Source organism: Fistularia commersonii, chromosome 3, assembly GCF_037954325.1.
Source record: "Fistularia commersonii isolate RoL2024-O1a breed Wild chromosome 3, RoL_Fcom_v1.0, whole genome shotgun sequence".
In the NCBI taxonomy this organism is placed as follows: domain Eukaryota; kingdom Metazoa; phylum Chordata; class Actinopteri; order Syngnathiformes; family Fistulariidae; genus Fistularia; species Fistularia commersonii.
The window spans coordinates 11,424,396-11,441,465 of record NC_141286.1 but is presented as its reverse complement, the minus strand read 5'-3'; the positions used below and the strand labels follow the sequence as shown (position 1 = coordinate 11,441,465).

The following is a 17,070-nucleotide window of genomic DNA, read 5'->3' as shown; positions in this document are numbered from 1 at the left end:
TGAAGAATATAGACCCCCCACAGCAGATAGTACATGGATCTACTTTAATACAAAGAAATCTGGTATTATTACGCTGTTACGTAAAGGGAACGGATTATCAATACTTAGATTAATGAGTGGCCAATGGCATGGCGGCCTTAGGCACCACCCCCTGCACCTCGCCCCTGTCCAGCCCCCCAAACAAACACATTAACAAAGAAAGAAAGACTGATGGGCATTTAGTTGTTAGATTTTAGTCTTTATTTTTCTATGTCTTTCTGTCTTGACAGTTTGCTAATGGACATGAGGAACCAGAACCAACAGAACATCATCATCATCATCATCGCCATCTTCATTATTATCATTATTATTATTATTATTATTAGTATTATTATTATTATTATTGTTTTCAATTACAGCGTTTCTTAGCCTGCAGGAACAGGAGACATTCTTACAAAAACAAAGAAAAGAGAAGACATCTGACATCTGCTTGCCTGTCTACCTCTGTCTCTCTGTCTCTCTGTCTCTCTGCCTGCCTGCCTGCCTGCCTGCCTGCCTGCCTGCCTGCCTGCCTGCCTGCCTGCCTGCCTGCCTGCCTGCCTGCCTGCCTGCTTGCCTGCCTGCCTGCCTGCCTGCCTGCCTGCCTGCCTGCCTGCCTGCCTGCTTGCCTGCCTGCCTGCCTGCCTGCCTGCCTGCCTGCCTGCCTGCCTGCCTGCCTGCCTGCCTGCATGGACTCCAGAAACAGTCTAGAAATATTGAACACACACACAGCTGGAGACATTGCAGTTGCAGTGTTGTTGTGGAGGGGCTGGGGGGCTGCAGTCCTTCAGGGCAGTGTATAATCTGGAGCAATAACATGGTCCTGCTGTTTCTGTCAAATATCTACGTAGGTGTGATGGAGTGGAGGCTGGGGGTGGGAGGGCTACAAACAAAAATGGCCGTCAATATAAAACTAAATCTTTTTTTTTTTTTTTTGTGTTTTTTTTCCACTGATTGGGAGTAAGATGGAGTGTAAGGAGGTGGAGTGGGGCAGAGGGACTGGAATGTCTCGATTTGAAAATTTTTCTTTACATTTCTGCATCATTTTTTCTTGTTTTCCTCTTCGTCTCGTCGACAATAGAAAATGTCACAGACAAGAAACAGGAACAAGGTAAAGTAAGACTGGGCATGAGGGGTGGGGGGCAGTGTGGGGGGCCTGAATTATTGCTTTCTGAGTAAATTATTATCCTTCATGTCTCCAATTGCATATCCCTCTCTCTCTCTGGCCATGGTGACCTGTGAACACGTGCTGTTTATTTTGGAGGCGGGAGGAGGGTGGCTGGGGGAAGGGCTGGGGGGCTGGGGGTTCTCAGAGCTCCTTGCTCAGCGAATCCCGGGCAGTTCTAATCCTCTTTGTGTGGCCTCACACGTTTCCCGCCTTTTTGTCTGGTGAGATGATACAGAGAAGATTGAACAGGAATTAACACGGCATTCACACCAGAGATGGTAACAACAAGAACAACTGAACAATAATAATAACCATATTTGCTAATACTAATAATAATAATAATAATAATAATAATAATATTAATAATAATAATAATAATAATAATAATCTCTATAACAACAGTAAGAATAATAGTAGCGCAGTAGTCTGTGTGTGCTTTATCAGAGAAACAAAAAGCAGTTTGAGGAGGAAACTTCACAGACAAGAAGGATCTTCATCACCGAGGGGTGGAGGTCACTGCCTGCTCCTCTATCAATTCAGCCCCCCCCTTTCACCAGATTCAGCAAAAGCTGCAGCTGATCAAACAAACATCAGCGTGAAGAAACAGAAGAAGATGAAGTGGAGCTGCAGAAGATCAGTGACCTCCTCCGCTGGAGAAGCCCAAGAGTTCCTGCGAGCAGCCGACATACTGCTGGCAGGAGCTCCACCGTGGGACTGGGGTAGAAGGGGAAGCAGGGCAGAGGAGGGCCATAGGTGGAGGAGACCCTTAGGAGGAGCAGGCCCTGATCGACAGTAGTTAGTAGCTAATGGCGAGCAGCACACCTCACGAAGCCCAGTGCCTGTAGGTAACGAATCGCATTTAGCAGATCACAGCTATTAGGCACTACCTAGCAGGTAGCAGTTGTTTTGAGGAGGTGTGAAGTTCTGCGGCGAACCTCTGTTGGATTTAACCCGCTGTTGCTTTTTCCAGCCAATAACTGCTTTTTGCAGTGAAGTCATCTCCACATCCATCTCCATCCCGCCGGCTCTTGTTAATGGACAGGTGGAGATCATCAGAACTTCTTAAACAAAATGAGGAGGATCCACCTCAGAAGGAGGAAGTATGTTCAGGATCAGCAATTTAATCAAGAACATAGCCTTTTATTTTTGCAAATGTTTCCCCTTCCTCCTGTCGGAGGCAGCTTTTGTGTTGTTGGACACACCAACCACCTGGACGGCGCTTTGTTCTGACACGACTGTTAGAAATACATCAATAAATCAAATAAGAATGCTGTGGGGAGAATATCTCAGCAAAGGCCGGAGGTGGACCAGGAGGAGGAAGTCTACGGAAACACAGCAAGCACAACAAGTTGTCAAAGTAAAAGGCCGACGTGAAAAGTAACCACCCGCACCAGGACAGGAACGCAAACTGAGGATCTCCAGCCTCTGAGGAGGGGTTCCACAGGTCACAGGTCTTTGGCACCTTTGTGCCTGGAGGTCGAGGAACCGGCAAGCCAGAGAACCTCGGTTCTAAAAGACTACTGAAGGTCAGGTCAAAGGGTCGTGACTGCAGTTGCCCCGGAAAACTCCAGCTGCGACTTCAAGCTACACAAAATATGCTACACGCCATAGCAGCAGAGACGCTAACTCGCTAGCCAGCCAGTTCCCAGGACTATGGCATTGGTGGTAACAAAGTCCCTCTCCAGCTCTGGAAGAAAGTTCAACCAAGACCAACCACAAATGGAAAGCTGGACTTAGTTCATTCAACACATTGCACTTCCTATTCACACAGGAAGCATTCTGTTCGCCAGGCTTCCTCCACGTCATTTCCAGAGTGACATCTTAGAGCCGGCTAATCTGGGTTGGACTGGGAGAAACACCAGACCCACCATTCTACTGCAGCGGCCCCAGGACAGAAACAAGAAGTTCTCCTTGCATGGGACCATCTGTAACAGAGGGAACGTTTCTGAAAAGCAAAATCAAAGGTTTCCTGTCTGGACAGGAAATCACTAAAACCCAATCAGGAAGTCATGATGGAAGTGTGTGATGCGAGCGGACAAGAAGTTCCGGGGGGCCCAGATGCTCACCATGTCCCTGGATTTAGGGACATGCGGTATTATTACTTGATGCTATGCTAAATTAAGCGACCTGGGACTACATGTTCTACCTTATAGCTATGTTCTCTCTCAGTAAATCTCAGCATTTGGTTCTACTAATACAAAGTGTTTGCATGCATTAGTGCGGCACCCTGAGCTCAAGGGCCCAGTTGACGACTTCAGAAACTCAGCTCCACGCAGCTACGTGTTACTCCACTGGAAGAACATCCATCACTACGATAACCTGGAGTGTCTCAACCTCCAGCATGGAACAGAGGACATGCAGAGAGGCTGCATGGAAGCGATAGCATTGGTTTGGCCAACAGGGACAAACTAGCTAACAGGCTGCTTCCTTCTTCTGACACTTCTGGAGGCAGATGTTGCACTCAAGGAGTTCGAGGAATGCTAAACTGTGCAGGGAATTCTAATCTATCCACAGTCCCCAAAGGTGTATACGGAACACTAATGTGTGCATGAATGCTAACGTGTGTAAGGACATTAGCTTGAGCACTGATTGCTAACGTGTGTACGGACATTAACGTATGCGCAGAATGGTAATGGATGCACAGAACACTTACATGTTCACATATTGCTAATGTGTGCACGGAATGCTAACGTGTGCATGGAAGACTAATGTGTGCATGGAAGGCTAATACGTGTGTTGACCACGGTGACTGACAGGCGTGGGGACGAAGCTGCGTGGGACGGATGCTCATAGCCGCCGGCCGGCGGCAGGCACCACTCTGACCCCGCTGCATGTTTTTCGGCTGTGCTGTTAGTTTGGAGGGTCGTCAACATGGCGACCGTTGAGGCCATTGCTGACGCTCAGCTCCCGCTCTAATTGGTCGGTTGCCGCTGACATCACGCTCTGTACGATGACCACAGCCGCCTGGCGAAGATCTCTCTTCCTGGTCTCCTCCTCATCCTCCTCCCCCATTCTCTCCCCCCCGCCCAGCTGGCGGTCCTGCTGGAACTCACCGCTGTTCACAGGCGAGGAAGTGCTGATGATCTTGGCGTTGGGCTCATCATTGGCTCCCGCCCCATCCTTGGCCTTCTTCAGGGGGCTGCCGGTGGTCTCCTGCACCTCCTGGTGCTCCTCCTGGTGATTGTGTGTGCTGTTCTCCTCTGCCGTGCCATTGGAGCAGCCGTTCGCGCCATTGGTCACCGGAGCATCAGCCGCTGTCTTCTCCACCTCTGCCATGTTCTCCTCCGCTGCCTCCTTCTCACTGGCATTGGCCTGGCTTTCTTCCTCGGCAGGCTCCGCCCCCTTGCCAGCCCCCTGCTCCTCCTCCTCCTTGGCGCCATCGCCCAGGTCCACACTGGTGGATTTGCCTTTCCTCAGAATGAAGTTCTTAAGTGACACGGCGCGCCCAAAGTGGGAACGCTTGGTCTTGGAGGACCTCAGCTCCTCAACCCCTTCATCACCTGGAGGAAAAAGAGGAGGTCAGGACTCATGGACAACTGAATGAACCAATGGAAAAACAAACAAATGAATGACTGAATGACATCAGCACCAGAAACAGCTCCTCCTCCCCATTATGCCCATTATTCCATCCTGAGACAGATAAGGATCTGTACCTTCACCAAACCTCCAGGAGAAGGAACTGGACCTGGAAGCCATACCTGCAGGGGCAACGGGGGGGCTGTCGTCCTCCCCGGGCCCTCCCCCCCCCTCAGCGTGGGCCCTCTTGGACTTGGGGATGACCCTCTTCTTGAAAGAGGTCCAGATCTCATTGGCATGCTGCGTCACGGTTCCTCCCCCAGCTGCCTTCTCCTCCTCTCCTGCGTCGACCTTCTCGTCTCCTCCATTGGTCTTGGCCTCCTCCAACCCCCCGTCCGGCCCAGTCTCCTCCGCCCCCCCCTCGCCATCCTCGCCCTTCTGCTGCTCCAGGTCCTTATCTGAGCTCCTGGTCTTGCTGCTGATAACCACCATGGACGGATCCCTCTTCAGACCCTGGAAGGTCCAGGAGCGCTTCAGCTTCCACCTCTTCTGCCCCGACTCCTTGGAGTCCAGGGTAGAGGAGTCTCCTCCTCCTCCGCCTTCTCCTTCTCCTCCATCCTCCTTCCCTTCTTCCCCTCCTCCGCCCTTCTTGTGTGTCTTCTGGACCATGAGCTTCTTGAAGGAGTGCCAGCGCTTCATGTGCTTTGTGGCCGAGAAGGCAGAGGCCTTCTGCTCGATGTCGGCTCCACCCTCCATCATCCCCGCAGGCCCTGCATCCTCGCCCGCCGAGTCTGCAGCGGCGTTGAGGGCCTCGGGGTCCTGAAGACGGTCCAGGGACTTGGAGCGGACCTGCTTCTGGGGCTCGGTCCCACCATCCTTCTTCTCAGTGCTGCGGTGAGAGAAGATCCGGGCCACAGGCTTTCGTATCAGGTCTCTCACGCTGGACTTAGGCTCCGCCCCTTTGGCCTTTTCCACCTTCTTCTCTTCATCCTTCTCCTCGGAATCAGGAACAGCCTCACCCTCTACCTGTCCTTCTTCTCCTCCCTCCTGCTCCTCGTCCTTCTCGCCATCCTTCTCTGCCCCTCCCTCAGTGCCACCATCATCTCCTCCTGCCACGGTGCCCTGCTCCTTCCTCTTCCTGCTTGCCATCACTTTCCCCAGGCCGCTCTTGTTGAGGAACGAGTCCAGGAAGGAGGTCCTGGGCTCAGAGGAAGAGGCGTTCTCCGAGCCCGGAAGAGGCCCTCCGTCGCCATCCGCGGCGTCCTCGCCAGCTCTGCCCACCACCGCCATGTCGTCGTTCACATTGTCTTTGCTTGTTGCCTCCTCGCTGTTAACAGGCCTGCCATCTTTGTCTGCCACCTGGCCGTTCACAGTCTCTGAGTCAGCAGCCTCGGCTGGAGGCTCCGCCCCCTCCGGCCGGCCCTCTGCCGCCCCCGCCCCGTCCTGGACCACTGGCGCTGCGCTCGCCTCCGTTGCCGCCATCAGCCCCGCAGGCAGCAGCAACTAATACACAGAAAAAGGCCTTCCTTCTCCTCTTCCTCTCGTTTTCTTCTCCTCTCGTCTACTTCTCCTCTTCCTCTCCTCTTCTTCTGCTCTTCTTCTCGCTGGTGATTGGTTCTCACTATGTGGCGCCGCTCTCAGGTCATGGAGAGCAGGGTAGAGAACAGGGGCATGGAGGGAAAAATCTCAGCATCCTACTGGTGCTCCAAACTCCTGTGCAGACATGGAGGAGGAGGAGAAGGAAGAAGAGGAGGCACAGGTTAGTAGCCTGTTGAGTGCACAGACAGTCAAACATCATGGAACATCTCTGAGGGAAACAGTGAGCAATAATGATCCTCATCACACACACACACACACACACACACACACACACACACACACACACACACACACACACACACACACACACACACACACACACACGTTTGGAACCCTCAGAGCTACAGTTGGAGGTTCTCAACCTCAAGGACAGTTGGAGCAGAAGAGGGAAAACCTTACCCAACTGGAAGAATTGGAGCAGAGGCGGGAATGCATATGTAATCGCACTACTCTGACACACTACTCTGTCCCTTTAATCTGGTTATCAGGCTGTACAAGGTAATAATGGGGTAGCAGCCATATCAAAACAGTGGCTCGGCAGACACGCTCCACATCAGACCTTCTAAAGCAGCATTCTTCAGAGACGTCTGGAGTATGATGGAGAGGATGAGGGCTGAGGTCGTCTGTAGGGTCTGGACCAAGAGGAGGAGGAGGTGAAGACCAGCTGTTAGACCCATGCTTCATGTCACACTGTCCTCCAGACACAACACACTGACCCCCAATGGGTAATAACGCTGTGAGAAGCTGTTCTCCTCACCTACTAGACCTGAGTTCTCCTGGGGGCCAATACTGAGGGCTTAAAATCACCGGGCCAGCTGTCAATTTCACTACCTCCCCACCCCCCACCCCGCACTCTTGTTTACTACCCAAGCTCTAATACCCCGTTAGCCTGTTAGCACTGATGCACTGAGCTCACTTAGCTCATTTAGCTTGACCGCTGGCCACCCTTTTAGCATGACAACAGCCACCTTGCAGTATTACATAGTAGTAGCCGCCTAAGAGTTTTACATCGTTTTAAGTACTACAGTACCTGTGATGTACAACGACTCCAAGCACAGCAGTAATACTACTTGAAATATGACTTTTGTTCTGAAATGACGCCTTTGGACCTTACTCCAGAAAAGCCTTTGTGTCGACACACACACACACACACACACACACACACACACACACACACACCTTATCTGGTTGTGTAACAACAAACTCTGTGACACCACGCTGCAGCTGGTGGCGAGGGACCAGTGCCGGCATCCACCAAGGGAATTCCGTCGCAGAACGTGTTCAGTTCTAGTGGGTTCGCAGGAGAACCTTCCAGAACTCAACCACCAGACAGGACCACAAGAATACTTTCAATGGAGCACGTGACACTCAGAGGAAGTAGCGGGAAATGGACTAGAGTACGTTCAGCCCTGACCCTGCCTCCACAGAATGTTTAAAGGTTCTCCCATAGAACACTCTCCTCAGTTCCACCAGGTGACCGCCCCCAGGCGTGGACCTCCTGCAGGAGGGTTAGGAGATGAAACTCCTCCAAAAACTCTCCTGCAGAAAAGTTACATTTTGAGGGGATCAGAGGGCACATTCTGCTGCAGGAGAGGTTCTTTTTTGTTCTCCTGGTTCTGTGTTCGTCCAGAGCTTGACAGAGGAGACACCAGACCCTGAGTTGCAGGATTAACATCATCCCTCACTCTCCTCTGCGTCCGCCACATCTCTTCTCAACCTAAACCCCCCGAAACCAAAGCTGGAAACCATCTCTCACACACACACACACACACACACACACACACACACACACACACACACACACACACACACATACTAAAAGCTGAAATCATTTGCCATGTGATCACTGGAGTCAATCACTACTGTCACTAGGGGAAGGGGGGGAGTTAACCTGGCCAATCATACAACCAGTCACCCTCCCATTCACATCTAATGACAGTTGTCTAGACTGTGGAAGGTAAGATGGAGATCCTGGAGACCCCAGGCAGGAGTACATGGAGACCCTGGTCTACCAGCAGATCAGAGCCCTGAACCTTCTCCCTTGCTGTGGTTGATGTTACCGTGGTTTCCTGGGCTCAAGCCTTTTAGTGTAAAGGTATTAATCAAGTCTAATTCAAGGTTAGGAGAGCAGCCAAGGGGACTGGATTCCACCCACGGCTCCACATCTCCATCCAGACATTCATCCACCCCTTCATCTATCCATCCCTCCACACCACCACACCTCCATCCACCCAGCCATCCATCCATCCGTCAACCCTCCAGAACATAGATGCATGTGGTGGTTCTATGGGACGTTCTTGTGTGGTTTCACGGTTCTCTGCCTGCCCCCCTACAACCAGCAGGCCTGACCCCCCACGGTACAGGTGCTATCACCATTGCAACGCCATGTTCCCACCTACCAACAGGACATGGCAGACCGCCGAGAAGGTCTGTCAACACAGAGGAATTTGAGCTGCAGGAGGAGACACACACACACACACAGCAGGTCACTGCTGTGCTTGTAGGAGTTGATGGAGAAGAACATTCACCCCACATCTGCCTCTGCTGGAGGAGCTCACAGGGATTTGACCTCTTCCTCCGACTCCTGGGTCCTAGTGAGGGACCAGATCTGACCTCTGTTCTTCAACACCAGAGCTCCAGAAAAAAACATGGCAACCATGCTCCAACACCAGAGGATGCAAATTGTGGCACAAAGCTTTTGACTCCTAGCATGATCTCCAGCATGATCTCCAGCAGTAGCTGGGGTAAGCTAGCTGTCACCTAGCTGCAACCCCCCCCACACACACACACAAACACACACACACACACCTGCCCACGGCTCACTTTCACCCCCAAACTTTGACCCCTGGGTGCAGCAGATCCACGAAGAGTCAAAACCCTGCCAGGGTTCTCTGCATGTTCTCCTTCAGTCCCAGACCTGTCAGCAGGTTCATTATTTAACAAAAAAAAAACATGAAAACCAACAGCTTCATCGTGGTTGTAAAGTTTCTCTCTTTTTACAGGCTGAGAGACACACACACATGAACAGGCACACGCACATGCACAAGCACGGAAAAATGTTCTGCTGGCTTCTGGTCTTCCTCATCTGCCGAAAAGAGGAAGACAAGAAAGACAAGGAAGATGAGGACAAGGAGCGCAGGTGAAGCCGAACAAGTGGAGGAGCTCATCCAACACGTGCTTTCAGTGAAGTTGTTTTGGGTTCTCCTTCGTGGCCTCTAAGCGGCAGCAGCTAATATTAGTCTGAGCATCAAACCAGCTGGCTCTCAGCTGTCACTGCTAGTTAGTGTTATAGTCACAACGAGTGTGTGCGTGTGTGTGTGTGTGTGTGTGTGTGTGTGTGTGTGTGTGTGTGTGTGTGTGTCTTTAAATGCAGTGCCTTCAAGTAAGACATGTACAACAAAACTCCAAATAGCTGGCAGCTTCTTCCTGCAGCTGTTTATTTGCAACAGATCTCCAGGATTCCCTCCAGGTGTGGTGCAGGAGGTAGAGCAATTGTCTTTAGAACTGAACATTCCTGGTTTGATTCCTGGCTCTTCCTCGTGTTGTTGATCAAGACACCGAACCCCTAACTGCTCCCCTCGCGCTTGTGGACAGCAGCCAACTGTTCATGGTTTATCCATGATGGGTTCGTTGCAGAGAATGAATTTCCCCACAAGGGATTAATAAAGGATAAATTATTATTACCTGCTCCCCTGCTCCAAGACATTAGCCGCCTGATGACTAAGACAGAACTTCTTTGTCATATCCAGGCTGTAAATGATAGTACTACAACTGTTTCCATGACAACAAGAGTATAGTGATCAGCATGGATTTCCAAACACACACTCTGATGCCCCCCCCCAGAGGGCTTCCACTTGCCACTCGCAAACTAGTTGCCTTGTCTTTGCCGCTGCCAAGCCTAAATGGAGAGGCGGCTGGCACTAACACACTAGGGCCCTTCAATCTTCCTGCCACAGGCAGACCTTTATCCCACCGTCATGGCTTCCCTCGCTCTCACCATTTTTCCTGCAGCCTGACCCTGATTTCCACAGTGAGCGTGCATGACAGGGAGGATCTGGGTGCACACACACACGCACACACACACACACACACACACACACACAGACGCACACACAGGCACACACACACACACACACACACATACACACACACACACACACACACGGCTGATACTAAACATTTGATCTGGCCCAGTTGGTCTTAATACAGATCTGATTTTATCTCCTAAGTCTTTCCAGCCTCATATTTGATTTTTCCGCTCAAATAATCTCTTCAGATATGCGGTGGCGGCTGCAGCAGTGGTGGCAGCAGCAGTGGCGTCACCTTCACCCTTACCTTCTCCCGCCATCCTGCTCAGCCCTCACAGACCCGAGTTACAGAGGCCTTTTACTTTGGAAGGATCCCGAACTGAACGGGCTGACACCATGTCAGCGGGAGCAAGGAATGCCCCCCCAACAGACACACACACACCAACGCCCCCATGCTCTCTAGGCCAGACCAAACAAAGGCTAATTAGGCTTTTCCACATTTCCTTGGTCGCCACATGACCTGTCAATCAAAGTGATTCTCACAGCTGTCCAGGTAATAGACAGGTCCCTGGTGTCCAATCCGTGCAGCCGCAAAATTAGGCCTCAGACAGGAGACGCTCTCTTGCCGTCAACCTCAACACCACCAATGCCGTGACATCTCACACACTCACACACAAACACACAGAGGCTGCACGTTCCATAGACCCTTCAGGAACCCTGGTCTGAATGAGGAACCCTAGTCTGAAACGCCCAGCAGAACCATGGCTGTTTCTTTCTGTTCTTTAACCCATCAACCTGTTAACCCTTTCAGGTTGGAGGTTGGTGGAACCTCTCAGCCTAGCAGAACCAGACTGGAACCCAAAGGCACCTTGGAGGGCGTCCTGGCTGTGGAAGATCATAACCAAGAAGCTGTAGGAAACTATTGACCAGGGATGCTCCATCCCAGCGGGCGCTCCCTCATGACCTTTGCCCTGCTCAGTCACTGACAGAATAACAGTCAATGAGAGGGGTGGGATGATACCTTGGGTCACAAGCTTACACTCTGTGGACATCCAACCTGCGTACATCTGACCCTCTGGAAAACATTCAACCACCTGTCCAGCGAATCAGCATAGTTTGAGTCACTTTCTCTTTCAGTGAAAGACCAGAGCACCCCAGCTTATTAGCATTGTTAGCAATACCATTGGCCTCATTTGCACAGGGACACTGTTGGCATCCTGGACATTAGTGCTGGAGTTTTCCTGCCTACTTCTTGTGTACTAGTACCACTTCAAGTCTAGTACTCCAGTATCACATTGTAGCATCAGTGCTGCAACAATCGGACAATCACACCACATGGTCTAAAGGCCAGCTTCCACCGGTTTCACTACTACTGAAACCTGCGACAGATCGACAATGCAAAAGCTGTTACCACGACGACAGACTGAAAGACAACAGAGCTGACTGGCTGTTAGACATGTTTTGAGGCATAAAAACACTTAGATTAGCTTAGCATGCATTCTAAGGAAGCATATCTCAGCTATTCATCACATCACAGCCATTGAGGAACCTCTGATATCCTGGAAGCAGACCCAGACACAATCCTTCTCACCCCGTTCCAGCATCCACTGGAATGTTCTAGACTCTTCTCAGGTTGTTCTCCTCCTGCCACTGCTGTGTGGTGGTCGTGGTCAGGAGAGCATTGGTGCTGAGTCCACAAAACCCGACATGCTCCAGTTCCAGTTCTCCAGAGAACACCCGCAGCATCAGGCTCTCATGGTTTTCAAGGTGCCACCTTAGAGAGCACCACCTGGGTTTCAGTCTGTTCATGGAAGTCATGGATAACAAAGCAGAACCTCCTCCTCAGGTGTTTGGTTCGTGTGGAAGATCCCCATCTTTGGAAACCATTTTCTTATACTCACGGTTTCACGGTTGCCACCCAGCTGGAGGTAAGAACCATGGACACTCTGGAGTCCAAGCTATGTTAGCTTCAGGAACCATTCTCCTGTTACTGCAGTATTTCCACTGATACTGCGCTATTCCTCCTGTTACTGCAGTATTTCTCAGGTTACTGCAGTACTTCTAAGTAAACCTGCACTGAGTGTTCATAGCAGCATCCAAGGCCAGAGGTTCCTCAGCCCAGGCTTGGAGGACCTTCTTTCTTTAGACAGCCTTTTGAGCCCACCAGCCCCGCAACCTCCAGGATTCCACCAGGCACTACGCTGAGCTGCTCTATTGAGGGAACACCTTGTTACTGCAACAATTAACCAATCAGTCGAGGCTGTAGGACTGAAGGGCCAGGGCTTAACTAGCTCATGCCTTCTGAGAGGCCTTCTAAGAGCTTCTAACCCACGGACTCAGAACCAGGAGATCCCACTGAGACCCAGGAGGTCCGACTCGGGACCGAAGCAACAGATGAACCTCTGACCTGCATTCAGAAGAGCTACCTGAGACAGGAGACACTGTTCCGCCATAGGACTCAGAGCCTTAGAACCCAGGCCCAGGTTCCACTGATCACCTAAAGCAGGTTCTCCAGCTCGGTTCCACACTTGGGTCCAGAGTTTGGTTTCCTCGGGTATGAGAAATCTAGTAGAACCTGGGAGCCGAAGCAGAGGACGGACCGTCGGACAGAACAAGCCGCAGATACGTATTTGGAATCATATTATGCATGTCCTGGAACCCTGGAATCCCGGACCCCTGGAGCACAAGAACCCTGAGGCCCCCGGACAAACAGAATTCATAGCCTCTGTTTTGGTGGTGCACAAAGATTTGCCCCGACAGTCCCTCCATCCTGGCATCGGGCCAGGGCACAATCCATTTACTGGAGGGGGGGGGGGGCAGCAGTGGCTGCAGGCAAGGTGATGTTAAACTGCAGATAAAAATTGATTGTACATTTTAGAAGAGAAAGGTCTACACATGTCTGCAGGGGAAACAGGGGTTGGGGGGGGGATCTACTATGTTCTGTTTCTGAGCCAGACAGAGATCACCACCCTGGAACCAGTCCACAGCACGGCTTCTGGATTCTAGCTATTCAACATACTTTCATCATCTGCTGTCAGCAGAAGCCAATCACGGCTCCCCCTGGGGAAGAGGGTGGGGCTTAACATACATTGCTCAGCTGTCAATCATCCAACCGTTCACCCTTTCATTCAAACCTGAGGACAATTTGGAGCAGAGGTCCCCAAACTTTTTCCTGCAAGGGCCAAATAACTTTTCCCTTCTCTGACGGGGGGCCAGGCCAATTTGTAACAAAAAGTGTGATGATCGCAGAGGTGTGTAAACATAAACATTTATTGTTTTCCAGAGAGCCACACAAAAATTAACCCTTTCTGGGATCTTGACAGGAAAAAAAAACAGAAAAGAAATTAAAACATTATCAATGAAATAAATAATACCATTTATGAAATAAATAATAACCAAATAACCCTTTTCAGTTTTTCAGGCTGTAGTTTTGGGACCACTGATTTAGAGCCTTCGATGGACTGTGGGAGAACATGCAGAACCTGGAGAACCCAACCAGGAGAACCTGGAGACCCCAGGCAGGACAAGTAGAGGTGGATGTGGACCCGCACTGAACAGTTCAACGACAAAGCTTTGTCACCCTGCTCCCTGTCCTCCATTTGTCTTTTAAGGGATAGTGGTGGTAGTCGTAGTATTGATGGGGGTTACTACTCTCCTGTGTATCTCTGTCCCATGTAATGTGATACATGAAGTATCAAAAACCAATAAAATACTCTTAGTTGATATCAGAACTTCTATTGGCGTAGGATAGCAGAACACCACAGTAACACTACTCTTATTACTACTACCACCACTAATACTGCCACCACTGACATTACTCCTACTAGCACTACTAACCAATACTACTACTACTACCACCATTACTACTACCACCACTACCGTTACTACTACTACCATCACCACTACTAGTACTACTAACAAATACAACTATTACTACTACCACCATTACTGCCACCACCACTACTAGTACTACTACCATTACTACTACTACCACTAATAGCGTCACCGCTACTATTACTACTAACCAATACCACCACTACTTCTACTAATAATAACAAATACTATTACTACTACCTCTGCTAGTACTACTAACCAATACAACCACTGCTACTACTACCACTAACGAGTGCTACTACAACTACTGGTACCACCACCACCACTTGAACCCCTGCTAATACGATCAGTAATACTACTACTACTTCCGGAACAACTACCACACCTACAAGCACTGAGACCACCGGGTTCTGACCTGACTTGACGTGATATGTTCACTGCCCCCTTGTCATATCAAGTCAAAGGTCAGATGAACCGGTTCCTCTAACCCCCGATCAGTGAACACTTCACACCAGCTCCTCGGATGAGCATTGTTTGAGGTTCTTTAAGGTTCTGGGGTAACCCAGCGGACCTCCGGCTGACAAGGTTAGATCCAGGCACCATTGTAGAACTTCCATATGATTCCAGGTCATTCTGTCCAATGAGCCATAGTGTGCAGAAGGTCAGCAGGTATGGGGCTCTACCCAACTGTCACTACATTCTACCAGTCAATCAACACCAAACAAAGCAGTTTGACTGGGTGGAGCGCCCAAACACCGGACCAGCTGAGTGTTCCTCACTCTTGTTGGTCTCCTGGTGCTTCTGGACCCTGAAGAACACAAACCAGGTTTCTATTCTGTCTGAGTTCCACTGGGTTCCTCTGCCACCCAACTCTGTCACAGGCTGTGGGTTGAAATTCTTTTCCCGCACTTTTTCCCTCCTCCATCCCCTCCTCCTCCACTCCTCCCCTCCATCTTCCTGTGTCCTCGTTCTCCTCATTCATATACCACGACCTCTTTCTTCTGGCTCCTCAAGACCCCCTCCTCCACCTTTTGTCATGTATGAAGGAGGCAGGGAGAGCTCTGCTCCAGCTCCCTCCTCGGAGTTGGGAGACTCGGTGCGTGTGCGCGGTTCTACCCGTCAAATAAACTGGGCGTACGGGAGCGCGCAACGGAATTAGAGCATAATTCTTAAAACGAAGGCGCGCTCACGAGGAGAGAAGAGGGGCAGCCAACCAGCAGGGTGCGCGTGCACGAGGGAGCAGGTGCCGCGGGTTCCCGGTGGAGAAGCTAATCTCTATTGCTTATGCCCCCCCCCGCGCAGACCTCCTAACATGGCGACGGCTCTCCGTTTGTTTTCCGCTCTCGTCTCCAGGCAACAACAACAACAACAACAACAACAACAACAACAACAAGTAAACAATCATCTCGCACTACAACAACGTTTTAACCAGCATACCCCCTTCTGCGACCGTCTGTCAGTGGTGCGTTCAAGGAACCCCATTAACGGTCTCTCTCGGCGCACGGGAGACAATGGTTGCGCACGTACGCACACGCGGGTAGGATGCGCGCGCTCCCGGTAGGCCAAGGTTCCGGGTGGATTAATTGCTAATGAAGATGATGGGGGTGGGGGTGGGTGAATCTCCCCCTTTCAGCGAAACGCGCGGGGCGCCAAATACACAAGCAGCCCCTTGTTCAGTGGGGGGCGGGGGCGGGTATGGGAGGCCTCCCCCATGACCTCCTTTCCCGCCGCCATGCGCTCCTGTCTCCGTGGACATCACAGAAAATGGCTGAGACCTTGGCGCCCCCCCCCCCCACTCCCATCCGTCCGTCCATACATCCCTGCGCGCGCTCACGCTGACACCTTCTCGTCGTTGAGGCGCCTAATAGACTTCATCTGCACGCGCACCACCGTTGACACACGCACACGTATGGCACAGACACACACGTGACAGATGTGACATTACCCCCCCTGTTGCTCCCCAGCTGCAGGTGCAGCGGGTCCGGGATCCGGCGGGACCGACACCCCCCTCTGTCCCCCTCCAACACCCCCGCCCCCCTGTCACAAAGCCCCCCCGTCTTTTCTGCCATTTCCCCCCAGAAACAGCACATTGAATCATCCATTCATCCATCCATTCATCATTCATCCATCCATTCATCTCTTTCCACGTTCTGCCCCCCCCACCCCCCTACACACACACACACACGTCTGCAGCTGCCCCCGGCCCCCGCCCCCGCAGGTTAACGTAACTATTAACGGCTAATCACCCACCATTAGCCGCGACCTGTAGCCTCCGGACGGGCGCGTCCACACGCACACCGACCGCGTCCACGGGGGGGGGGGGGGGGGGGGGGGTACAGACAGACGGACGGACGGAAAACAGAGGGACGGAGGAGGAGAAGAAGAAGACACCAACCTCCGTCCGTTCGTGCGCATAAATCCGTTTCTCCAAGCGCGTGCAGCGGTCGTTGTGGGCGCGTGCGGCCGGACGGGAAAAGACGGCTGAGTACGCCAGACGTCCTCCTCTGCGCGCCCTCCCCTCCCCCTTTCCTCCCTCCTCATCCCTTTCTCTCTCTCTCTCTCTCTCTCTCTCTCTCTCTCTCTCTCTCTCTCTCTCTCTCTCTCTCTCTCTCCCCCTAATTGTGTAAGAATTGGCGGGAGGGGTCGTACACGAACACAGGCACGCCTGAGGACGCCTTCCACCTTCTTGCCCCCTATGGTTGCCCTTAGCAACCGCGCCCCCCCTCATCGAATCCCCTCAGAGACAATCGCAACTCTCACATTTGCAGGCATTGTTCTGTGCACGCTTGCGCACTCGAATTTGAGGGGAACAATGGGGGCCTAGCATCGAGCAGAGTAACCCCCCTCGCCGGCCCTCAGTTGTTCTCCTCCGGCCCCTGTGGAACCTTCAGCGTTCTCCTCAGAACC

The 17,070-nt window shown here is 51.6% G+C and overlaps 1 protein-coding gene across 1 annotated transcript; it reads right to left on the bottom strand.

The window, feature by feature from the left end:
- Positions 1 to 217: 217 nt before the first annotated feature.
- Positions 218 to 16,710, bottom strand: LOC147235554 (uncharacterized). Its single transcript, XM_086177794.1, has 4 exons — positions 16,559 to 16,710; positions 4,885 to 6,415; positions 4,240 to 4,686; positions 218 to 1,404 (listed from the first exon to the last, which is right to left on the bottom strand). The coding sequence occupies exons 2-4, from the start codon at positions 6,182 to 6,184 to the stop codon at positions 1,382 to 1,384; spliced, it is 1,770 nt and encodes a 589-aa protein (XP_086033920.1). The 5' UTR covers positions 6,185 to 6,415; positions 16,559 to 16,710; the 3' UTR covers positions 218 to 1,381.
- Positions 16,711 to 17,070: the final 360 nt, after the last annotated feature.